Source organism: Coenobita brevimanus, chromosome 110 (genome assembly GCF_032717465.1).
Source record: "Coenobita brevimanus isolate Jiangsu-jjx chromosome 110, ASM3271746v2, whole genome shotgun sequence".
Taxonomy (NCBI): domain Eukaryota; kingdom Metazoa; phylum Arthropoda; class Malacostraca; order Decapoda; family Coenobitidae; genus Coenobita; species Coenobita brevimanus.
In genome coordinates, this window is record NC_137063.1 from 48,342,772 (window position 1) to 48,369,524 (window position 26,753).

The window sequence follows — 26,753 nt, forward strand, 5'->3', positions numbered from 1 at the left end:
ATACTACAGTAATTCAGACAGAGCTTACTATGAAAGACTGACCAAAGTAGCTTTATGTTTGAGAAAGAAGAGGTTATATTCAACACTTACAACAGAAGTCATGCTAATAATTGCTTCCTACAGCTTTACTGATATTGCACAGTTTTAACTACTGATGCCAATTAATGATATGCTTCTCACAAGTTAAGCAAAAGTTGCACAAAATGTTTAAACTCTAACCTTAAGCATCCTCAACTCAGGCTGCAACAACCCAAACATCACAATTACTAATCATGTATTACATCTATATCTGGTGAAAATACAAGAATAACCCAAGAAATATAATGTGCACTAAGCAATCAGTGAAGCACATACTGCTCTGAAAAGCAAGTACAATATATGTGAATGCGTAATACAGTAATGGTATATACTGCAATGACTCCTAAATAAATCTTGTGATTGACAGCCTGTCTTGACACTCCATAAACCATGAAACTGAGTGGTAGTTTATACACTGACCATTCATAAAATGAATCTTACATATGTCATGAAAGAAAAAAAAAATCTGACCAGAAACTTCAACCACAGTAAACGGGTTGAACAAAGCTGTTAGACCTAACGTTCTCTGGCTGACAGCAAAAAGAGCCAATATCTATTAAAAGGTTAACTATAATACCTTAGGCCCCTCTTCTCCTCAAAATGTAGGAAGTAATGACTTATGGAAAGTCCAAGGGATGTCAGCTACTCACAGTAATGGGGCATCACCTACTCACAGTACCAATGCAGGAGACAGACTCTTCTCCTATAAAATGTGTGCTAATCTCTTTCACTGCATATCCCTTGAGTTCATGTTATAAGTACGGTACCAGTATTTGTTTGTTTTATAAGAGTAAGGTCCATAAATTATGAATATTATCCATTTCTGGACACTGATCCTTTTCGCATTCAGAGAATTTCATGGTAAGTATATCTGCATGGCTGACATGTGGCTTCAAAGGTTATCTAATAGCAGTGCTGTTCAAAACTATTTCTTAACACACAAGATTTATGCTTTCACGATGAAGTACTAACTACTGGCAAGAAATCTTTGCAGACATATTGGCCTGCTTTCAAAGTAAAAGGCCAACGAAAACTTAGGCTGCATTAACAATGGTCTGTGTTCTTCATTATATCATTACTAATCAAACAAAGTAATTTCAGGATTCAATGTATGGGTCACAGCCAATAATCTTAAGTACCCCACAACATATGGTTCTCTAATTTCATTAGTGCTTAAAACACCAAACTTCCACTTTCAAAACTCAGTATATACATATCGGTATATATAGTAAAGAGTATAGTACAGTATATCACTGAAACATAATACATATAAACTTGGAAAAACCTAAGTTAACAATGCCATCCCCACAAAACATCTCTTGCTTCTTGGCAGACATACCTCAGTATATGTGCAAAAAGGTTATGCTGTCCTGCAATGCTAATTTTCCTTTTCATCTGCGATTACAAGAATTTTTTATTACATTCCTATGTACCTAAGACAACGAAAAAGTTTGTACAAAAAAATCTTACATTGTTCTAACATTCTTAGTACTATGGAAAACAAAATATATAAAGTATGTGTAGGTACACCATATATAAAAACAAGCAGAGGTACTAACTCCTTCAGTCAGAGAAGCCTCTCCTAAGCTATATAAAGCTGTGGGGTGTAAGCCACAATAAATTAAAACATTATCTGAAGGGACAACATGACAATGTCTTTTACCCCATAACAAACAACCCTCTAATGGTGAATTATCTTATCTGTCATTTTACAGAATACTGGAATACTGGTGTTAAAAACAAACAAACAAAAAAGTTAATGTAGTAATTGTAATGGGAACAAAAGCACTCAAATATAAGTGTTATGGCACAGGGGATATACACAAGGATGCAATCTACAGTAGTTCAAATACTTAGCTGATTTTATAGTTCGTCAAAATAACATGGAACAAATAAGGTGACTGATCTTTAAATTTTGCTCCATGAACTTTCTATTGCCAAGACAGTACACCAACAGTCTTATTAATTTTCTTTTATTCATCATTACTGTAGGTAAATGGTCAAAGTTCAGTCACATCCACTAAATAGGATGGCCCGCAAAAATATTCTAAATACTGTACTGAAATAATTATGTTCACAAACCTGGAAGTTTTGTGGTATGAATTCTAAATACAGTCATCTCACATAAAGTGACTGAATATGGGCGACCCAGCCCATCGCACTTTATAAATTCGCACTTTGCGAAGCATAGGATCCCATGATAAAATGGCAACACATTCTGAATTTTCGTATATTGATTCACCAATACCTATCCCTAACTAAAATGCAAAAGGAAAACTTACAATAGAAACATACAAGAATAATACTGTATATTTATTATAAAAATTCAAGACCTTACCAGCATTGTACAGAGGGTCGGAAGCTGAATCACAACACTCAACAGCTGTTCTGCACGGGCTACATCCCTTGCCTCACTTATCACTCTCATCACTACTGGATTTTGGCTCTATTTTGTTTTTTTTTTTTTTTTTTTTTTTTTTTCTTGGAAGGAAAGGTTTGTGAGCCTCTGATTCCTTCTTTCTTGCATAAAAAAAAAAAAAAAAAAAAAAGATAATTCACTGTCTCCATCCTCAGTACACTTATACATGTGAAAAATCCTTCTGGTAATGAATCATTCTGAATCATTACCAATCGAATTTTTGGCACTTAATCATTCTGAATCATTACCGAACGAATTTTTCATTACCAAATTTCCCCGCATGTCTATCTATCTATCTATATACCTAGGCTGCTTCCCCCAAGGAAAGGGAGGTAGCTGAGACAGGACGACACACTCTCCATTTACACATCCATTCAAACACATTCATTCGCATCTTAGCCCCAAAGGGGAGAACGGACAGATCCTCACCGCACCACACCGCACAAGGGTCAACTGCACAATGCAATCAGTGACATCCGCAGCAGGGCCCGACAGCAGAGCTGGTTTACCCCTGCCACATCATAACAGACTCATCCCCTTACCCGCACCTGACCTGAAATAGCTGATCAGACCAAATGTGGGAGAATATCCCCTCAGGGCTGCGTCATCACTTATTCATTCACAATTTCTCTCCATTTATTTCTGTCACGCACAGCCACTCTTCCTTGCTCAACAGACATCCCTCTCGCATCCAGCGCTCTCTTCACACTGTCCATCCATCCTATTCGTGGTCTTCCTCTCAGCCTTACACCTCTCACATCAGATCTAGTTATCTTTTTCACCAATCGCTCATTATCCATTCTCTCCATATGCCCAAACCATCGCAACACCCTCTGCTCAACTCTACCAGCCATCTCCCGAACAACTCCAGTTCTCCTTCGCGCTTCATCATCCCACACTCGATCCATACGCGTCACTCCACACATACTCCTCAGACACCTCATCTCCATTACATTCAAACTTTTCCTCTCTGCTACACCCATATTCCATGTTTCAGCACCATATAACGCAGTCGGTACCACAACAGCCTCATACAGCCTTCTCATTACATCCATTCTAGGCGAACGACATCTAAACACTTTTTTCATTCCTCCCAGCACCTTTCCTACTTCATTTATTCTAAACTTCACTTCTGCATCTATTCTTCCATCCACAGCAACATGTGACCCTAGATATTTAAAACACTCTACCTCCTCAAGCAACTCGCCATTCAAAACTATATTCATCCCCCTACCATCTACCAACCTCGTACACTTCATCACTTTACTCTTATTCTCATTTACTTTCAATTTCCTCTTTTCACACACCCTTCCAAACTCATCTACCAACTGTCTCAATCTCTCCTCTGAATCAGCCACCAGTGCAGTATCATCTGCAAACAGCAGCTGCTTCAGATTCCACTCTCCACCATCAACATTCACCAGACTCAGACCTCCACCTAAAACTCTTGCATTCACCTCCCTTACAACACCATCCATGTAAATATTAAACAACCAAGGCGACATCACACATCCCTGTTGCAGCCCCACTCTCACAGGAAACCAATCACTCACAGCATTTCCCACTCTTACACACGCTCTACTATTTACATAAAAACTTTTCACCCCTTTTAGTAACCTACCATCAAGTCCATACAATCTTAAAACAGTCCACAAAGCCTCCCTATCAATTCTATCATACGCTTTCTCTAAATCCATAAATGCCCAAAACACATCCTTGCCTTTCGCTAAATACTTTTCACACACTTGTCTCACCGCAAACACCTGATCCACGCATCCCCTCCCTCTCCTAAAGCCACACTGCTCATCACCAATCACTCCCTCTGTACCCTCTCTAACTCTCATAATTAACACTCTACCATACACCTTACCTACAACACTCAACAGACTTATACCCCTAAAGCTAGTACATTCATACTTATCACCCTTGCCTTTATACAACGGGACCACACAAGCACTTGCCCAGTCAACTGGCACCATACTTTTCACAAAGCACACATTCAACAATCTTACTAACCAGTCAACAACAGTCACTCCACCACCCTTCAGGCATTCCACAGCACACCCATCCATACCTGCAGCTTTCCATGTTTTCATCTCCTTTACTGCCTTCTCCACTTCCTCCTTCGTGATCAAAGAATCATTCAACTCTCCCAACACATTTATTCCTTGCACCCTTCCATCCGCTACAATCTCAGCCACCCTTTCCTCCTCTACATTTAATAATCTTTCAAAATACTCTGCCCATCTCTTCCTTACTGCATCCATCTCAGTTAACATCCTTCTATCCTCTGCTTTTACTCGTTCTTCCTACCCAGACTCTCCCTTTCGCACCATTTTCACCTCCTTCCAAAACATTTTCTTATTCTGTTGAAAATTCTCTGTCAGCCGCCTACCCCACCTCTCATCTGCTGCCACTTTAGCATCACGCACAGCCCTTCTCGCCCTATTCCTCTTTTCCTTATACCTCTCATATGACATCTCATCCTTCCTCTGCAGCCACACTTCATATGCACGTCTCTTCTCAGCCACATCCATACTTACTTTCTCGCACCACCATTCACTTCCTTTTCTTACACCACACACCTCTTCTGCATGCCCCACCACAGCACTCTTAAATAACTGCCATTCCTCCTCAACACAGCCATTTTCCCGATTTTTCACTGCGTTCCACTCATATTTCAATTTCTCCTGATACTCTATCTTTTTCTCTCTTTTATCCAACTCACTCACTTTCAAAACCTCCCTGCCACACCTAACCCTCCTAGCTCTCACCCATCTCTTACCTACTCTTAACTTTCCCTCCACCAGGTAGTGGTCAGACATACCTCCACCCTCCCCTCTCAGAACTCTCACATCCAACAATCTTCCTATTACATCCCTAGACACAACCACATAGTCCATCAAACCTCTATCAACAACCCTTCCACCCTCCTGTCTCACCCACGTATACATATAAATATCTTTCTTCTCAAACAGCGTATTTCCAATCACCATCTCTCGTTCAACACACATCGCTATCATTCGCTCCCCATTTTCATTTCTTCCAGGCACACCATGCATACCAACTACACCTTCAACTGCTACAATTCCCACTCTAGCATTCAGATCTCCCATCATTACCACATTCACATTCGCTCCAAAACTCTGCAGACACTCATCAACATCATTCCAGAAAGACTCCCTCTCTTCTTCATCCTTTTCACTACCAGGCCCATATGCACTCACAAACACCCACAACTCACGTTCAAATTTCGCTTTCACCCACATCAGTCTCGATGACACCTCCTTCCATTCAATCACACAATGCTGTACTTCCGGACTCATTAACAAGGCCACACCTTCTCTTGCCCTTCCTCTATCAACACCTGACAATCTTCCATTCACACTTCCAAACATAGACTCACCCTTCCCTTTCATCTTCATTTCACTCAAAGCTAACACATCCAACTTTCTTCTCACAAACATTCTCCCAATCTCTTCCCTTTTAGCCTCAATCGTACTACAATACATCCACGCACATTCATACACCCAATCTTCAGGGTACGGGGATAACTCCATCCCCCATCTCTTTCTCTGGCCTGTCTCTTTTTAGGAACTAAAAAACAGAGGAGGGGGTCCCTAGTCCCCTCATCCCCCCCTTTTTAGTCGCCTTTTACGACACACAGGGAATACGGTGGCAGTATTCTTCCTAAAACAACCTGGCTGCAGAGTAGTAGTACCATCCCATAGTGCGGCCAGATTGTCCCCCCCGCCACAGTGATTAACGAATGCTCTTAAAGCACAATATTGTATGGCCAGTTTTATGGAATGCACATCTTAGTTTGCACTAGGTTAGGTGCTGCCTGTTGCTGCTCCAGGAAACCCTCAAAGGCCAGGTCAGACACTACAGACATTACATCATCATCCTGCTGCTGTGGCCACCACTCACACACCAGCTGCACCCCACCACACATACTCACCAGCCCCACCCTTACCTATCACACGCTACAAATAATGCTCACCAGTTGTGAAAAAACACCGTATTTGCCTCAATTTTTCATGCCCGTTGCATATTGCAAGTAGCAAATGCACTTTCTAAATAATTAATTATTGTCAGACCCCCGTCGCACATTAGGCGAGACGCACTTTGCGAAGGCGCACTTTAGGTGAGATGACTGTACTGTAATAATTATGAAGTTCATTAACCTGGAAGTTGTGTGGTATAGGAATGTTGGTATCATTTCCCATAAACAAACCTGTTGATGACTTTGGATGGACTGACAAATACCTAATTAACCTACACTGTACAGAATGTGAAGATATTGCATATTCATAAGTACACTCGATCCTCTCTTTCCCATACCCTGAATTCCTGGATTTTGGATTTCACGGACATGGGCTGAGGCTGAACAATATTATCAAACGACAGACAAATGCCTGTACAAGTCTGGGATTCCCACGAAAGTCCAGCCATTATTCTTTCATATATAACTATAAGCAGTCTGCTGCACACAACAGTATAATTATAGCAAGGTTTAGACTCCACAAAAGCCATTTGTAACACACACAAGAAGATATTTCATACATGAAAGCATCATGGCCACCATCCTGCTTCACCCCACAAGTTCCTAACTCATGGTAATATCCCATTTGCCTCTTACCTTTCTTAAGTGCCACTATTAATAATTTATTGCATAACAGTAAAGTTTAAGAAAGACTTGGACACAATAAAACTCATAAGTAATTTTAAACACACTTTCTTATGGAAAGTCAATGGTATCCATTCCTACTCACTTAGCTCACTGAGTCACCCGACTTGGTGCGACTAAATACTGAACTGGCACTTGTCATGGGAAAATATTTTAATTTTATTCACCACAGTGGCTCATACACACCTAATTATCTGAAATCCGCTAAAAATATTGTACTTAATATAACTCAATTAAAAAATTAGGTTTCAGAACTAAAATGCACCAATGTTAACAGATAATTCCCCTTCAGATTGTTAGCACGGCTTGACAGACTTCTAGTTTGCGTAAATATTTAATCTGAGTACAAAAAAATGCATCTGCATTGTAAATCGATATTTATACAAAACAAAAGTCCATCAAGGCGAGTTGTTAGGCTTGAGGCAAAACACTTCTTCTAACTAAAGAAATTTTCGCTCTGAATCCTGATTTTCTATTAATAATCAAATTAAGCACAAATTTTTGACTGGATTTCAGATAATATGGTGTGCAAACCTATATGGTGATAAAGACTGAAATATTTTCCAATTAAAATTGCCGATTCGGTCCAAGACTGAGATCATATTCGGTGCCTGCGTGTTTGTATCTTGGTGGGCTGATGAGTGGTTGGCTCACCTTGTGGTGTTCCATTCCTTGTTCATTTTCCTCTTTTTCCTCAGCTTTCTGATCTATCATATCCTCCACAATCTCATCAACAACTGTCTAACCAACCATCGTTGGGGTTGTAGCTAGCAAAATACCACTATTGTGTCAATGTTATTGTTATTGTCAGTGTTACTATATTATGTACTGTGTATGTCAGTTATGTTGGAATAGGTAGCCTACATTCCCGAATGCTCTAGAATATCGGAATAACTGCCGGACAGTATTGGAGAATTCGGACAAAGTATGGTAAAAGTCCGGGGAGTGGAATGTGGGGCTGGACTTTTGCGATTCCCAGACTTTTGGGGTTCCCGGACTGGTCATTCTCCCCTTGTAGTCCAGGAAATGGACGGTTGAGTGTAATGGCCAATCAAAAATTGTAAGTGCAGCACTGTAATGGCCAATCCAAAATAAGTCCATATGTTTGAAGTATGGCCTATCCAAAGTAAGTTTAAACATCTGATACTGCACTGTGTTAGTATGTGTATAGGCAATACAACTGACCTGTTTGAGGCGAGTACGATCCTTCTCTAAAGCATAGGTCACATCGTCTCCCTGGGCTGTGTCGTGCTCATGTTTACGACGCTCCTCTTCCAGCTCCGCCACCACCCGTGAATGGCGCTGAAGACACAGAAAAGTATTATTCTATCCATCAACCCATTCTTTACTGCCCCATTAAGAGTACGAGGCACTGGGCTCATGGCTAGGTTACTCATCCAGACATTTAAAGTAAGAGTGAGTAGTTGCTCACCCACAGTGGTTTTATGTGAGCAACAAACTTAAACACTCCTTGGATGTAAACTCCTATAGGCCACATCCAGCCCACCAAACCACCAAGCATTTTAGAAGTATTAAATCACACCTCAATATGAACAGCCAATGCTGAGATGTGGACATTCACTGCTGACATCTTTTAACTACAGTACCTCACAGTCATTAACAGTACTTTCCCTACACAAACCGTAATTAAAGTACATTAAGCATACTTAATTTGGCTTTAGTAATAGATGGAGTAATGCTGACCACTCCCACTACATCTATAAACTCTTCCAAAATTTGCCAAGGTAACTGTTTGAACTAATTCATTTAGGTGGATTTCAGTAATCCATTAGGAAAAACTTAACTTTGTGCCCAGTAACAAACTGAAAATAATAACATGGCACTCAGAATGCTCCCACTGAAAGGACAGGTATCTAGCAGGCTCACAATAGTGTGGTAACCAAATATGTGAAACTACTGTATAAATAAATGTGACTATCAACTGAGGGTATTTATCTTATTTATTTATTTTTTCTCTTCTTGGATCATGATCTATAGTAAATATTACTGCCACACAAAATATCCTGATAATGTAAAATATATTATTATTACAACACACTATATACACAGTCTTCTAGTTTGTATGTTTATTCATGCATGATCACTAACACAAACAACATAAAATTACAGAAGATATAAAGAATGCACATAAAAAGGGTGCCACAGAAGTGTCTGAAGGCCGGGCTGAAGATAATTCTGAAAAACAGTAATGATTATATGTATCATTCTCACTTTCACTCTCATCTTAAATGTCAGGACCAACTGCCCAGCCCCAGGCTCCTACGCCCCTCATGGGACAATGTAGGATTGGATGATGGATGGATGGATGGAGGGAGGAATTGGAGCAGTATGTTAGTGGGAAAGAAGGAAAGGGAACAAGGGTATCTCGGACAGGGAGAGAGGTATGTGAAGGCAAAGTGAGTGGACCAGTATACCAGTGAGAGAGAGAGGAGCAAATGGAAGAAGAGTGTTTGAGACAATGAAAGAGGCATGAAAGGTCAAATGTACGTACAACAGAACAATTAAAAGAATGTGATATGGACTTTATTTCCTTCAACTGAATACCAAGCCAAACTATGTACCTTTTCTACCTCCCTGAGCACATGTCGCATCCTCTGGTGAGCCTTTCTTTGCTGAGCTATGAGGTGTTCTAGCTGGTTAAGTTGAGTCTCCTCCAGGGCCCTTAGCTCAGCCTCATTGACCCCACCACCCCGTACCACAGAACCCCCGATGCTGTCCCGCTGCAGGGCCAAAAATGGGTCACTCAGCCCCACACGGCCATACTGGAGAAGATTCTTGACTCGCTCAGTCTGGAAGAGTGGAAGGAAGACACCCATTTAGTTAGGTAAAATATTACTGATCATATTCTTACTACCAACACTCTGATAATGTCAATGATAAGCAAATTTCTCTCTTTAAAATGGATCAAATGAAACATGAAGAAGGGAGGGGAGACAAATAAACAGGTCAAATAATAAATTTACAAAAGACATTCTCCATATTTTCTATGCTTGCATATGTTAACCTGAGGGCAGCTCTTCATGCTGCGAACCTCTTGTTGCATTCTTAATGAAATTCTCTACCTTGAAACTCACACAGCACCTTGTCCCAGATTTTCCTAGAATGGCCTCTCCTTCCATTCTCAATTACTCATGTGTCTTTTTACATAAATATTTGTCTTCAGTTACTCAGTTACTCCAATTTGTCTGAGCCACCTCAGGCAACACCATACAAGACTATTGATACCTTCTATGCCTAGCCTACCTCTCAACTGTGCAACTCTTTATTGTCACAATCCATTATATAGCAGCACAGTACTGTAAGCAAATGAAGTTACTTTCTCTTGTCTTCTGGTATAACCTTGCTGGAACAGGTAACAAATACTGTACAGTACATATATACATATATACAAGGTGTCCTGGGAGTTAAGCCCAATACTTTGGGAAATGATAGATGAGGGAATTCTAAGCAAAAAATGTTGTATGAACATGTGTCCAAATCTCAACCGTTACAGAGCTACAATTGCTGATGACCTTATGGGTGAAAATGGTCTCCATAATTCACCCATAAGGTCATCAGTAATTGTAGCTCTGTAACGGTTGAGATTTGGACACATGTTCATACAATATTTTTTGTTTAGAATTCCCTCATCTATCATTTCCCAAAGTATTGGGCTTAACTCCCAGGACACCCTGCATACATAAATATATATCACAAATAGTGCCATGTGCTACAAGAATCTTGCTTCCAATCTATATACTACGGCTCATCCCAACTTCTCTCTACCTTATACAATATGCTCTAATGCTTCTATTGTTTTGTTCACAATATTCTGTTTTTTTGCTTCAATAAAATTTAGGGTATATATATGGCAACAAATAAAAATAATTTGGTTAAAAGCATAATCTTAAATCTAATTAAAAGCAGTAACTTGGTCCCTCTTCCAAACAAAAAAATTAACAATTACAGTACATAACTGAAGATGTTGCAACACATGCATGGATAAATAAGTCGTAATGTACCAGACCTAACAAAACAGGCATTTCAGTGAACAAAATACTGCAGAATGTTAACCACAAAAAACAAAAAAGATATAAAAAGTGGACCTCAGAGACTGATATCACAGTGCTTTAAGACATGCTCCAGTTGCCTCTCTAAGGGATTGCTGTAATGCAGATTAAAGTTTGGAGGACTATTCCTCACATCATGGAGATGAAACTCCTTATGGTAAATATTTTCCATACTAATGTGCCTACTACTGTATTGCTACATGCAGCAGCATTAAAATGACCCTATATACTACAATATATATATATATATATATATATATATATATATATATATATATATATATATATATATATATATATATATATATATATACACAGCTACCACAAATTGACTTAGGACCTCCCCCTACAAGGTATTAAAAAATGCAGAAATCACAGTATATTACAATGTTTGTTCATGAAATGCCATTTATTAATATGAAAAATTGTTTCCCTTGTTTTTCAGGACCAGTTGGATGTGTTTTGGCATGGAATCACTTAGATCTCTAAAGTAATCTAAGGACATTTCTTTGCACCAAACATTTGTCAGTTCAGTCTTGAAGTTGTCCAGATTCAGTGTCTTCTTCTCTGCCATGATTTTCTTCATTTTTGTCCAGCAGTTCTCTATTGGATTTAGATCTGGACTGTTGCCAGGCCAGTCGAAGACCTCAATCCGATTATCCTGAAGCCATTTTGTCATTTTTCTTGACTTGTGATATGGAGCTGAATCGTGCATGAAAAAGTCACACCCATGAATAGCAAAAAAGTTTAACAAATGATCTTTCAGAGCTTGACTGTACAGGCCACCATTCATCATCAAGTTCTTAGTAAGAATGTAGAGGCCTCCCCTTCCCATTACACCTGAGAAACACCCCCATACCATTACTGATTGTGGGTGGTTAACGGTTGGCACCGTCTAAGCAGGGTCATATCGACTACAAGAGACAGGGCGACAAACCTTGGCAGAACGCACCTGGAACACCTGAAATGTGTTTTCATTGGAAAACATAATTTTTCTCCACTCATCCAATGTCCAGTGTGCATACTTCTTGGCAAACTGAATGTGATGTGGTCAGTGTGAAGCAGTTTCTTGCTGTGGTGCGACTTGGTAAACCCAGCTCCTTCTGCAAGCAGTGTTGGACAGTTCCAACTGAGATGTCTTGTAACAGCTGGGGATGCATTCTCCTCAATTCTGCTGCTGTCAGTCGAGGATTCTTGATTACTTCCCTCTTCAGAAGCGTATCTGTACCTCTGGAAGTCATCCTCTTCTTTCCACTGCAAAGCTCGTGCTCTGGTACAACTTCAGGTGGCTGCAGCAAGAATCTTCATGATGGTCAACTTTGAGCGTCCAGTGTGTTCACAAATTGTGCTGACAGGGACATTATCCTGCCTCCATGCAATGATATGGACCCTCTCATCCCTGCATTTACTGTACATGATCACTCATCGTCATCACTCACCACCGTCACATCATCCACATCAGATTTAGATTCAGAGGGAGGGCTGGGTGGGGGTGACACAGTTGTGGGTGATGCAGGCTTATCGACATGAGTGGATAGGCTGGCTGGGGGGTTGAACAATACTGATGGGGAAGACTGGTGGAGCAGCCATTTTTGCTAGAGTACATGCTGGTACCAACTGCGTTATATGGGGCTGAAACATGGAATATGGGTGTAGCAGAGAGGAAAAGTTTGAATGTAATGGAGATGAGGTGTCTGAGGAGTATGTGTGGAGTGACACATATGGATCGAGTGCAAAATGATGAAGTGCGAAGAAGAACTGGAGTTGTTCGGGAGATGGCTGGTAGAGTTGAGCAGAGGGTGTTGTGATGGTTTGGGCATATGGAGAGAATGGATAATGAGTGATTGGTGAAAAAGATAACTAGATCTGATGTGAGAGGTGTAAGGCTGAGAGGAAGACCACGAATAGGATGGATGGACAGTGTGAAGAGAGCGCTGGATGCGAGAGGGATGTCTGTTGAGCAAGGAAGAGTGGCTGTGCGTGACAAAAATAAATGGAGAGAAATTGTGAATGAATAAGTGATGACGCAGCCCTGGGGGGATATTCTCCCGCATTTGGTCTGATCAGCTATTTCAGGTCAGGTGCGGGTAAGGGGATGAGTCTGTTATGATGTGGCAAGGGTAAACCAGCTCTGCTGTCGGGCCCTTCTGCGGATGTCACTGATTGCATTGTGCAGTTGACCCTTGTGCGGTGTGGTGCGGTGAGGATCTATCCGTTCTCCCCTTTGGGGCTAAGATGCGAATGAATGTGTTTGAATGGATGAGTAAATGGAGAGTGTGTCGTCCTGTCTCGGCTACCTCCCTTTCCATGGGGGAAGCAGCCTAGGTATATAGATAGATAGACATGCTGGTGTGGACATTGATGCATCACTATCTGGGAACCCCACACATGAACAGGATAAGAGTGAAATGTTTGCTGTTTTTGCATGTTTACCCCTAGTGAAAAGTTCCTGATGTCTGACTGTTTGATTGCTACATGACGGTGATTTTGGAAGTCATCATAATGTCTATGAATATGAAGAAGGTCATTAGCTGTGTAGGCTGGATTTCTCTCCATGAATCGGATGATCTTTCGAAATGATTCCTCTGCATCTTTCCACGAGACGAACATAATCCTTCCTCCTCTTCCTCATCGTTTGAATCCACGTCTTCAACATCTTTCTTTTCAAGCAAAAGAACACTGTCGATGATTTCCTGGTCAGACAGAACTGATATTCCACCAAATATTACGGAAAATTGTGATAAAACAGCGGTGTGTTGCGGTGTTTACACTGTTAACCTTTAAAACAATGGCAGGGACTGCGGTGATGTGCTCTGGCGATGAAGAAATGAAAACATTCAGGCGGGATGGTTGCGCAGTGAATTTGAAATGCCGCTTAGGTCCTGGAATTTCCCCGATTGATCAGTTTTGGAATTTTTATTTAAACTGTTCAGTTTAGCGCCAATTCCAGTTGATTGGCTCGCAGATAATCGAGGTTCTACTGTATATATATATATATATATATATATATATATATATATATATATATACACACACACACATGCACACACATAGCATTGCTAAGTAAATGTGAAATAGAGTACACTGTTGTGCTAGTGGCAGCCATGAGAATTTGCATCATTCAAACAGGCTCTCTGAGCTTACATGACCAGCCTTTTCTTTTCTATTTCTGACTTACTTTATACAAAATTGCATTACTGACAAAAAACAAACAAACAAACAAACAAACAAAAGTAAAATTAAAACCTGTAACTTGCCTTGAGAGTGGCAATAACAACATCCCGGGACTGCAGTTCCCCCTCCATGTACGACAATAATCGCAGAAGGTCATTGCGACTCAATTCTAGCTTGGGATTTAGCTGAAAGTAGAAAAAAATATCAACTGATGAACAGTGCTGTATAATATGGTAAAGAATTAGATTATACAATACTTATTAATTAAATACATTGCATTATATAACTAAGATACAGTAACTGAACTTCAACTTCCACCCAGCCATCATGCAATCCTCTACTGTTCCATTAGGAACATAAGGGACCTGAGGTAGGCTACACATTCCAGACATTTAAGGCAACAATAACCAGCTGCTGTCCCCCAAGTGGCCAGCTGCTGTCCCCCACATGGCATTATGTAAGGAATAGATACCAACCACTCCTTGTATTAATGCCTATATGGGGCACATCTAGCATGTCTTAATTCATTAGGCCAGAAAGTGTCTATTCCTGGGTACGTGGTTACCACTCAAGGTATTATCGTAAATAATTTGCTGGATTACAAGATACTATCTGGCTTGCCAGTCAGTACACAGCCATGTGAAGACAGCATAACCAAGAGTGACTGGATGGTGGGTGCCCTCACCTACCACAACTGACTTACAATATATATACTGTATAGGCAAGTCCCAGTTAATGAGCAACCGCTTAACGAGAATTCACAAGTACGAGAACTTGAAATCTGCACCAGGCAAGTCCCAGTTAATGAGCAACCGCTTAACGAGAAATCACAAGTACGAGAACTTGAAATCTGCACCACCACCTGTTTAACGAGCAGGTAAAATCCCCCCAAATCCCAACTTACGGGAATCGATGAGGGTATTTGTATTTCATGTGTATTAGCCCTTTATTCCTACTTAAAATTGTCTGTCACAGGTGTTGGTGGTTGGTGGAGGTTACTTGACTGGTTGTTCATTACATCCCTATTTTACCTATAATTTATATTATTCTGCTTATATTAATGCTGTTTTTACATTTCACATTTATTACCCTCCTGTATTAACCCCTTATTCCAGCTTAAAATGATCAGAAAGTCAGTTTTGGTGGTTTAGGGGAGGTTGCTCAGAGGCCTTGCTCCCTAACCCTATTTTTTCCCATTAGTTTTTCACTTCATTTAACAAGAATTCAGCTAACGAGCAAAATCCTTGCTCCCATTTGGCTTGTAAATTCAGGACTCGCCTGTATCTTAATGCTACTGTACCTAAATTGCCAAATAATGTTTGCCAATACTTCAAAAGTGTCAGGTGGACTCAGCCTCACACTCCCCCGCATGGCAATACTCTCTTAGCTCCTGCGCAGCCACACACTGACTCCCTTAATCAGTGGTGGGCAGACTGAGCTATACCCTATTCAACAAGTAAAACAATATTTTTGCCCTAAAAACTCTTACACTGATAAAACAGCAAAGTTGAGATACCTTCTCAAGACAATCTTCACAAACCTCACACACAAATGCTTATCAGGGATTCACTTCAGTAAAGGTCCCATTCATATGCAAATTCAGATTACATCCCACACGCATATTGACACTCCCCTCCCAACTTGCACCCTCCATCTCGTTCATTATACTGCAACGAAGCAAGTTATGTTTTTGTAGAAAGAAGGCATTGCGAGGAAATTATATGGTACATTACCATGTAGCTGCTGTACAATGATGCAAGAAATAAAACAAATTTCATATGTAGTAATGAAGGCATAAAAGAAAAGAAATCCTTACAAGGAAAATAAGTACTGTAATTAAGGTATACTGTATATAAATACTGTAAATCAAACAGTAATCTTGTTTATGGAAAGGATGATATATATACTTGTGACAAGGTATCTGCACAGACATTAATCAAAACATCTCCGCCAAGTAACAGAAATCAGTAACTTTACTCTGAAACTACCAAGATAAACTCCCATTACCAAGCAATGTGCTGTACTGTAATTATCGGGTTAAGCTACCATGCCAAGGGCTAATACCGGAAAAAAATAAAAATAATTTTTTGGTTGTCGTCACCACAAATTAAACACCTCTACAGCAGTAAAGCCATAGATGGAAACTACATAGCTACTATATTTTAAAGTTAAATGCCCTGAAACTTTCCTCATAAAATTAAATTAATTCTGGCCAATATCTGAAAACCCCTGCTGATATTACCCTATGAATGGTGTGATAATGACATGCTGGCTTTCTTTTATACATAAAACTGAGTGCAGCAGCATATTAAAGTGAATGTAATACAAAATCTTCATAGATATTCTAGAATAACATGAAATTCTAAGTATAAACTACATGCTATCTTTGAAGTAAATTGGGTAATGTCTTAAATTATATATAAAAACAAAAAAAATTGGAAACTAGTCCCCAATCATTTCACAAACATCAGAAGCTTTTCTTTATGCATCAACAGGGAAAAAGCAATGGGCGCAAGTGATTTTTATGCATAGAAAATAGACTACAGTATACTGTAGTGAGTCTTGTAGTAATACCGGTACTGTACAAGTCACAAATTGTAAATTTATAAATACAGTATGAACTACAAAGCACTCAGAAAGCACATACCTCCACCAATGCCACTGCCATTAAAACGGATCCAGAACTGGATCCGTGGAGATAGGATCCTGATTCGCCCCCAAATTTAATCAATTCTTTCTTGGTCCACCCTTCCACAAAATTTAATTGAAATTAATTGAGAACCTTTGGAGATATTGTGCAGGATACTCTGGATCCGGATCCTGTTCCCCCAAATTTAATCACTTCTTCCTTGGCCCATGGCCCACCCTTCCACAATGTTTAACTGAAATTTATTGAGAACTTTTGGAGATATTGTGGACAATGAAATTTATTGAGAACTTTTGGAGATATTGTGGACAAACAGGCAGAGACAAAAAAACACTGGTGAATACATAACCACCTCCAACTTCATTGGTGGAGGTAAATACACTCATCACAAACTTCACAGTTTCAGTGTTTTAAATCATCCTTTTCCATACAAACTAAACACTTTCCCTTACCACAATCAGCATATGAACTGGCAGTAAATCACTTTGCTCTGTTTTTTTTTGTTTTTGTTTTTTTCTCCATTTGTTCACCAAATAATCAGTGACCTAAATCATTCTAAACACTTTCCCACTCTTACCGAAACAATACAGCCTCAGTTTTTCACAATACGGTTTTTGTCAGTGGGTAGTAGTCGTCTGACTCTTATAATGTTAGAGACCTTCCTCTTTACTCTTTGTCTCTGTAAGTCTACAATATTTCACCATGTACAGTACGGTACTTGTCAACTTCTTCATCAATCTTCTTCAGAATCCCCCCCAAGTGGTGTGCAGGCCTCTGGCACCTGCTATACATGAATACTGTCAGCACACAGTCTCCTTAATTCAACTCCAGATCTGTGGCCACTGTACAGTTTTCACTTTCCGTGCCTCTACTTTATCACCTGTCTTACTCATTTTAATTCCGTCTTCTTGGCTTTGAACTTGACAGACTCTGCTGATACAAGCAAATCGTCATCTGATTCCACTGTTAATTCAGCAATTGTCGGGGCATCTCTGACATACCTGGTAATTCTCACACACCTAATTTACAAATTACTATACTGTACTGTAAAAATAATCATTCAACTGCACTGAGTTTAGCTCCTATTGGCAGAAATAAACCAACATTGCTTACACTGACACACCAGGCAAGCCGATATTACCCAACCATGGAGAAAGGCTAATTCCATATATCCATCATCCAAACCTGTGTCGCCCCATGAGATGTGTAGGAGCCCGGGGCAAGGCAAGTTGGTCCTGACATTTAAGATGAGAATGACCAGCCTCACTCACCCCTGAGTGGCATTATGTGAGCAATAAACCCCAACCATTCCTTGGATAGAAACCAACACAGGCTCAATCCAACTGGAGCACCTTTATTACCAGACACCATAGTTTGGCTATATGGTTACCATCTGGTGTAGTAAATGGTTTCCTGGTGTACTGGAAACCATTTGGCTTTTCACTCAGTGTAGAGTCACCCATAGGCAAAAGGAAAGGGAAAGAATGAAGGAAAAAAAGACAGTCGAGGGAGTGTAAAGTCACCCATAGGCAGAAGAAAGTGGAAAGAATGAAGGAAAGAAAGACAGAAGAGGAGGGATGGAAGAGAAGAAAGGGCAGACACCCAAGGCAACACTATATCAAGTGAGTGCATGGTCAAGACTAATAAGTCTATTACCTGTTTACAGGTAAAAGGTACATTACAGAATCTGTAGTATGCATGGGGTATACAGTATGATCCAAGTGGGCTATCTGGGTGCCTCACAAACTTATTTCTCAATACAATTTTCTGTCTTTGGAATGTCTCATATTTCTTTTTGTCAGTCAACAATATGCAACATAATGAATTCAAAGTTGATTTCAAACGAAACCTATAGTCATAAGGAACACAGCCAATATTAAGAAAAACATTTGGCAAGTGTTTCTACTTAATTTTAAAAAATATTGTAATAACATATAAAACTAACCACACCCAACTTACTCATCAACAGTAAGATACTTGACAAACTTCACAATAAAACCAGTACCCCTTACGGGATTATGGCGTCTGGCAATAGATAGATAGACAGACCATATATAATTAGAGAACCTATAATAAGATCTACTTTCTATGGCCAACAAACAACATGCATCAACTAACTGATACAACTGTTCCAAATGTACTCAGTAACTCAAATTCTAAATTTTTTTTCCTAAGCTGGCTCATAAAGTGATAACTGTTGGGCTAAAAAAAAAAATAGTATGAGGAACAATGATAAAGCAAAGGTTAAAGTGGAAAGGAAAAAATGGTTTGAGAGGATGGGGAAGAATCACAAAGGGCAAAGTGGCAGGGTAAAATCAGGAAAATAAAAAAAAATAAAAAAAAACAAGAAATGTCAGGAAATTATAACGGTAACAAGAATGCAATGCATAACCAGACAGAATTGTGAATGGAAGTAAGCAGAACAGCTGGGAAAGGCAAATTATGAAGTATACACAATAATAATAATAATAATACCGTAATAATAATAATAATAATAACAACAAGATCTATCTATTTATCTACTGCCAGACGCCATAATCCCGTAAGGGTGGCCATTTGACTTTGAGTTATTTGTTTTACAGGGAGAGGCACTAACTCTCCACCAACCCACTTGCTGACACGTAGGGAGCACGTATGGTTTGGTTACATGGTTACCACCCAGCATTGTAATGGTTTCTTGGCTTACAGGAAACCATTTGGCTTGTCACTCAATGTAAAGCCACCTGTAAAGGAAGAAAAACAATAAGAAGTGACAGGAAAGATGGGAGAAATAGGAAGAGAGGAGGGCAGGCACAGAAAAAGAATGATAAAAGCTAAGGAAGTAGGCAGCACTACATCGAGTGGATGATGATGATGATAATAATAATAATAATAATAAACAATAATAAAAATAAAAACCCAGTACATGAAAATGGAAAATGAGGAAAATACAACTTTAAGCAATATAAACGTGAAACATCCTGAGAGTTGCGAAATGAAGTAAAGGGTTCTTGTGTTGGAAGGGGCAATTTGGTCAAAGTAAAAGGACATAAATAAGTGAATACAAAATATGGAAATGAATTACCGGTACCTATGCAAATGCAGGAAATAGGAATGTAAAACAGTCACAGGAATTATGAATGAAAAATTACAGCAGCCCATGGTTGGGAAGGCCACACAATGGCAAAGTAAACTGATAACTAGCCTGATAACTAACATGGAAGGATAGGGTGAGAGAAAGAGAGAGAGAAAAAAAAAAGCAACAGGAAAGCAGAGACAGAAGTTAGGAAAGAAAGCAAAACTGAACAGTGTTGGGAGGGGCCAATTAAGGCAAAGTAAAATAATATAAATCATTAGTAAACATACAATTTGCAGGGGCAGGAAAATAAGCAAATATTGGGGGCAATTAGTTAAAGGAAGCAAAGTAGTCCAGGGTGGGAGAAGCAAATGAAGACAAAGTATAAATAACAATGAAAAATTAAAAACATAAAACTGTACAAATGATGGTAACAGAAAAGCAAAGCAGAGGCAGAGAGAGTTGTGAAAAGAAGAGCAGGTCAAGGCAAAAAAGGGGCAGGGCAGGGCAGGGTCAAAGGCTGCCCCACTCCCCATCGGCAGTGCTTTACCTTCACCGTCTGGCTGACAGCTTTGTCCAGGGGCTCGAACGGCTGCCCCTGCTGCTGCGTGGACTTCTGTGGACTGGCGGCGGTAGCAGCCATGGCAGGGGGCGAAGGTGAGGCGGGGGTGTCGGCGGCGGGGGAGGCGGCAGCAGCGGCAGGAGGCTCTTGAGGGTGGGTGTCGGGGCGCGGGCCAGGCGACGCCATCTCACCTCGAGGACCCACGCCCTCACTCACGTCACTCTGGCACTCCACTACCCACTACACGGGGCCGAGGGCTACCACCATCCACATCTTTAACACTTTACACAAGAGGGCGTCGCCTTTTGTGCCTGCTCCGTGCATCCCTCCTCACACATCTCCATTCCTGCTCACTCTTTCACAAATGGTTCCAATAATACTCCTTCCTGAAGATAAAAATGCCACGATAATTACAGATGTTATTTCATCTTGACAATTGCGAACGAGCAAATAATATATTGATCATAAATGTATATGTGCCCTTTTATAAGTGGTATTATTATTATTAAAAGACTTTCCTTGCCAGGTTAGGGTCCGTGACAAACGTCTCCCCTCCGCCTGTTTGCTTCAGCTGGCGCGCCTTTTAAACTTTAAAGGCCCGGTAGTAAAAATTGTATAATTACATATTTAAAAGAGTATTGCTTTCTTGAAGTTCCCTGGGTAATCAGAGTTCTTGTAAGAAGAGAAAACGTTGCACCGAGAATATGCGCAAAGAGGAGATATTAAGAAAACTAACAAAAGAAATTTAGATGGGATTTAAACTTCAACCATCACACACTCGCTACGGATTAGCAAGTATATTGCGTAAGTGATGACAGCTTTAAGGTTCAGTTAATCGTAGGATATATACCCTTGCAAGAAGAGAGTTGTCATTATTAGAAACTGAAATGTGAGGGAGGGTGATGTCTATGAAGGACGGTGTTGATAAGAAGCGGATTTTTTTTTTTTTCCTCCGAAGATGCAGCATTAGGTAAATCTGCTGGAAGGTCATAGCTACTTGAGGCTTACAGATAGTTTTTTAAATCCTATTTCTGGTCAGGTCTTTTATATAACCACCATAAAAAAAAATACAGTGTAGCCTAAGTCATGTGTGCCATTTAAAATCCACTTTGAAATGTTACCAACACAGGAAAATTATTCGATTTTATAATATCCTGTCACTGGCGAATGAAAGGTTAATGTCTTGTGCCCTGAGAGAGTATGCCTCTTAGTTTAACGAAACCATAATAATATCCGGAATAGATTATGTAAAAATCGGATCATTGATGACTCTAGAATAAGCAGATTTATATTAGTACAAGAGTTACTTGATTATTTCCTTTTTTCCTTTTCTTGTCCTTGTTTAAACTCATTTCTTTGCCCTTTAGAGGGCAAGTATTTCCCTCGGAGGGATAACATCGTGGTCGCCAGAATAAAATGTCTAATTCAAGACCCTACCCTCAAAACTGTCAAATAATTCATATCACACCAGTCAACTACAGTACACTTCCGCCGTTCTGCTCTTCTGCAGGTGAGGCTGAAGGTGTGGTCTTTCCCTTGTACCCCTCTGACCTTGTTTTTTCTTTATTAAACTATCTCTTTTTTTTTTTTTCCGCAGTTTTTCCCTTTTTCCTGAATTTTTGTAACGTGTTTTGTCTCTTAGCAGCTTATTAACGTACCGAAAAATTACACAGTAACGCACCACTCGACTCTCATGCACAGTAATCAACAACAGCTCAATAATTTCCTGAGTTTTCCGCAGTGTGAAGCTGATAAAAGATAGTAACAACAACAACAACAATAAGCCAATAATTTCGCGTGGGAAGTTGATAAGTGAGTCATTTGTGTGTCAGCTTGTGTGTGTGTGTGTTTTTTCGCCACTTTTGATGAACGTTTTGTGTGTGACTGGTGTGAGGAGATAGCGAGATAAGGGAGAGATAAGAGATGAATGAGTGAGGGCGCGCATATCAAACGGGACAGACACAGTGATAATATGACGCGGGGATATGACATTGATTATTACCGCCATGGATATTAACCCTACAGTACATTATTCACCTAAATACTGTTATGAGTATTAAGTCTCTTTTTCACGTTTTCTGTTCACTTATATAGGCGTAGTTTCCATCTATCTCTTGAATGCTGTGATATAACAAGAGATTAACCCTAGAAAATAATGCTAGTCACGAAAAAGTGCCGTGGAAAGGATGTAGAGTGGTAGTAGTCAAGGCATTGGTAGTAGCATTATTTTAGTAGTACTTTATTCTGCCATTGAGCTACGGGAAATAGGCTGCAATAGGACGAAAGACAAAAAATTCGCAAAAATGAATGAGCTATGGTGATCTTATTCTCCCTTCCCTTGTAGATATTACTCTCCCCTCCTTCCAGAGATATTACCCCTCCCTTTCAGATGTTAAATTCCCTTGCATGGGGGAGAATGGGGGTACTGCTTTATCAAAGCTTGGAGATTTTTATATTTTCGAAGCTGAATTAAATTGTCTGGCGGTTATAAAATAAAATATACAAGGCGTCCAGCGAGATTTTTTTTTTTAATAGAAACATCAGGAGGTTATTATGAGGTTAATTTTGAGTATGAAAGAAGAAAAAACATAATGCTCTATCAAGTGGGTCTCGTTTTCATCCATAACCGAGCTACGTTTGTTGATAACTTTATAGATTAATTTTTAGTTACACTATTTTCTCCCATAAGATCTTTACTAATCGCTGTTCCGTGACGGTTGAAATCTGGACCCACTCATTTAGCCACAAAATCCGAGCCAAAGAGAGAGAGAGAGAGAGAGAGAGAGAGAGAGAGAGAGAGAGAGATCGCAGAATTAACTCTTGCCCCTTCACTACTATAATTCACACTTTAACTTGGCCCAGATTTTCATCCTTTTGCAGCTTATTTCACGTAGCCCAGTGGTGGGAAAAGACAGTATTGCTTCCGTAATGTACATCCCATCCGTGGCACTTCGCGACTAGCATCGTCTTCTAGCGTTCATCTATTGCAACAGCATTCAACACGGAGGAACGGCAATTTTAGGACAACGTAAACAGAGTATAGGGATTTTTTAATATAATCGTTTTGCGGCTCCTGTAAGTGGTGTGTGGCAGTGAGGTGGTTTGTTATGTGGTGTGGTGGTAGTAGTGTGGTGATAATGTGGCATTGTGTGGTAGTGTGGTGCATGGCGGCGTATTGTGGTGTGCGGTAATGTTTTACAGTGTATTGTGTCGTGTGATAGTATGATCGTGGATAATGTGGCAGTTGGTGTATGACTGTGTATTGTGGCGTGTGGCAGTGTATTGTGGTGTGGTAGTGTGGTGGTAGAAAATGTGTGTGCTAGTGGTATATGACTGTTATTGTGGTGTGTGACAGTGCATTAGGCTGTGGTAGTGTGGTGGTAGATAATGTGGTAGGCAGGGATGGCCCGAGGAGTATGTGATTGGGGGGGGGGAGTAAGGACAATTTTGACCAACTTGGTCCGTTTGGCATTAAGGTTTGACCAACCAAATAGATATAAACAAACCAAATTTATGACCCCCCCCCTCCTTGCCACCGTTCCATGGGTGAAAAAGGTCCAGGTCCAGTCACCTTGATTAATTACCGTGTGGTACTTGATTTTGACTTAGATTATTCCCCTGACAGAAAGGAAACTAGAGTATTTTGTATTTTGTCCCCCCCCCTCTCTCTCTCTCTCTCAAGAAAAACGTATGTAAAAAATATTTTGTCCTCTTGGAGACCTTTCCTTTTATGTAAAAGAAAAAGTCTCCACTCTCCATTTTTCACCAACTCAGTAATTTTTTGACCAACTCAGAACAGACCCTGGGAGCGACACCCGCCCTCCCCACTCGGGCCACCCCTGGTGGTAGGCAAGTACGAAATAGGTCTTGAGGTGGCTGCCCCTGTCCCGAACATTCCCCTTTACACTATTGAGCCTCCAGTCCATTCAGGCAGTGTGGTGGCAGAGGGGCTACCAGCGTCCACATTAACGTTACAATGTCTCGTAAATTAACTACCGCGTACTCGTTTCTTGAGGGAGGGGTAAAAATAGGACTTTGAGAGGGCCTGTGCTATCGACAGTACCGGTAATTTGAGGGTACGAGTGTTTTATTTATTTATTTATTTATTTTGGTTTTGAACGTGAATGGTACAAGTTCCGATCGTGTCATGCGTTTGTAAGCCAACAGCTACTTTATTTTTTTTTTTTTTTTTTTTAAGCAAGGAAGAAGGAATCAAAGGCGTTGGCTCAATCGGTAGAGGGTTGGCCTGCAGTCCTGACGGGCCCGGGTTCAAATCACGCTGGGGCAGGGAACAGGTTAAGGATTTGAATTTCATGAAAGCAGACTTTACTGATCTACAAGAAGACCCGCCGACATGTCGCAAAAGTACCCCCGCTAATACCAATACATCAGTCCTACATGAGACAGCCCTAGCATGTATTCAATATGGACGGTGGGTGTTAGCGCAGAAGTGGTGACATGAAGAGGTGTGCGGTGCGTAGGAGGACTACTGGGCCTTGAAAGCAGGCTGTGAAGCCTATGCCCAGAGTCGGTCACATAAAAAAAAAAAAAAGAAAAAAAAAGAAGCCCGCAAACTGTTTCCTGCAAGAAAAAATAACAAGATAACTGAGAGTCAAATCCAAGATCGGTTCATTTCGAGATGCCTGGACACACGGCGTTTAAAAGCCTGGAGGTCATAGGCAGTGGGAAATACAGAGGTAGACAGACAGAGGAAGATAGTTCCGTATAGATATCTGTACTTACAAATAACGGTGTACATAATGGGAATGAAAGGGTGCAAGGGTCACAGATCACCCACATTAGACACTCCATTAGGTGACCCAAGCCACAAGGCCGACGCGTGAAAGTATGATGAAGCCTTTATAAAAGAAAAAGAAAGTGAACTAAACATGTAATATCAACAAATAAATAAATGAATGAAGGAAGGAAGGAAGGAATAAACGAATGAATAAATAGACGCAAATAAAGTGTCTCAAGAGTGTATGGAAATAAGTCATGGTCTTTGGGACGCTCTCAGGTAAAGGATGTAAGGCTGATCATTGAAGACCGGTCCAGAAATAAGGACGGATTACTAGATATTGGGAGCCTCAAAGCCTTTATTCATGTCCTTGACGTTGTGTGGTATGAGAGGGCGATTTTTGCACAGTGTGGTGGAAGAGGATGGTGTGACGTTGTGTGACTCAGACTGAGAGTGAGAGAGAGAGAGAGAGAGAGAGAGAGAGACAGAGACAGAGACAGAGAGAGAGAGAGAGAGAGAGAGAGAGAGAGAGAGAGAGAGCTTTGACGGGGAGAGGAGAGAGAGCTTTATCATGCCACCCCTTCACCCGACGTGACCGCCCTGCCAAATGCATTCCCTGACAAGACAGATACATCGTCGATTATATATTTACTTATTGCCTTCACTTACACTGGGATTTTTTTTTTTTCTGTATCGCCTTTTCTTACATGGATCTTTTTTGTTTTCAGCGACTGTCCTAAAAAAAAAAAATTCTGTATTTTTCTTGCAAGGTTCTTTATGTAACTTCAGTAGGCCTACCTTTATCTATTATCTATCTATTTATCTAACTATTTAACTCCATTTCCCTGTCGGTCTATCTATCTGTCTATCCATCCATCTATCTATCTATCCATTTATCTTTCTGTCTATATATATATATATATATATATATATATATATATATATATATATATATATATATATATATATATATGTCAGCCTATCTATCTATCTGACTGTCTGTCTATGCAAATACCTTCCTCAGATCTTTGTATATTTCTCGGATCTCTTTATAGGTTGTTTAAGAATAATATTCAGAATAATTCGGTAAGGAAAAAGTATTACGAAGTCTCATGCCAGAGAGAACACCGGCCTCAGATACTGAGGTAGAAACGAGTCTCCTTGATTACTAGTCAAAGATATTCTCCAGTCTAACCACACCTGGCCATCACCTGAGCTTAAAAAGGTTACAGATCTTTATAAATATATATATATATATATATATATATATATATATATATATATATATATATATATATATATATATATATATATATATAT

At 40.0% G+C, this 26,753-nt stretch overlaps 1 protein-coding gene across 1 annotated transcript in view; it reads right to left on the reverse strand.

Moving 5' to 3' along the window:
* LOC145417476 (uncharacterized) overlaps positions 1 to 21,030 on the reverse strand; it is a 77,536-nt gene extending 56,506 nt beyond the window's left edge. The window contains exons 1-5 of the mRNA XM_080286182.1: positions 20,684 to 21,030; positions 14,515 to 14,616; positions 9,770 to 9,997; positions 8,373 to 8,489; positions 220 to 240 (exon numbers count right to left, since the gene is read on the reverse strand). Coding sequence (XP_080142308.1) covers positions 220 to 240; positions 8,373 to 8,489; positions 9,770 to 9,997; positions 14,515 to 14,616; positions 20,684 to 20,881 — 666 coding nt within the window. The 5' untranslated portion in view covers positions 20,882 to 21,030. The remainder of the gene's footprint in view (positions 1 to 219; positions 241 to 8,372; positions 8,490 to 9,769; positions 9,998 to 14,514; positions 14,617 to 20,683) is intronic.
* Between the last annotated feature and the right edge of the window lie 5,723 nt (positions 21,031 to 26,753).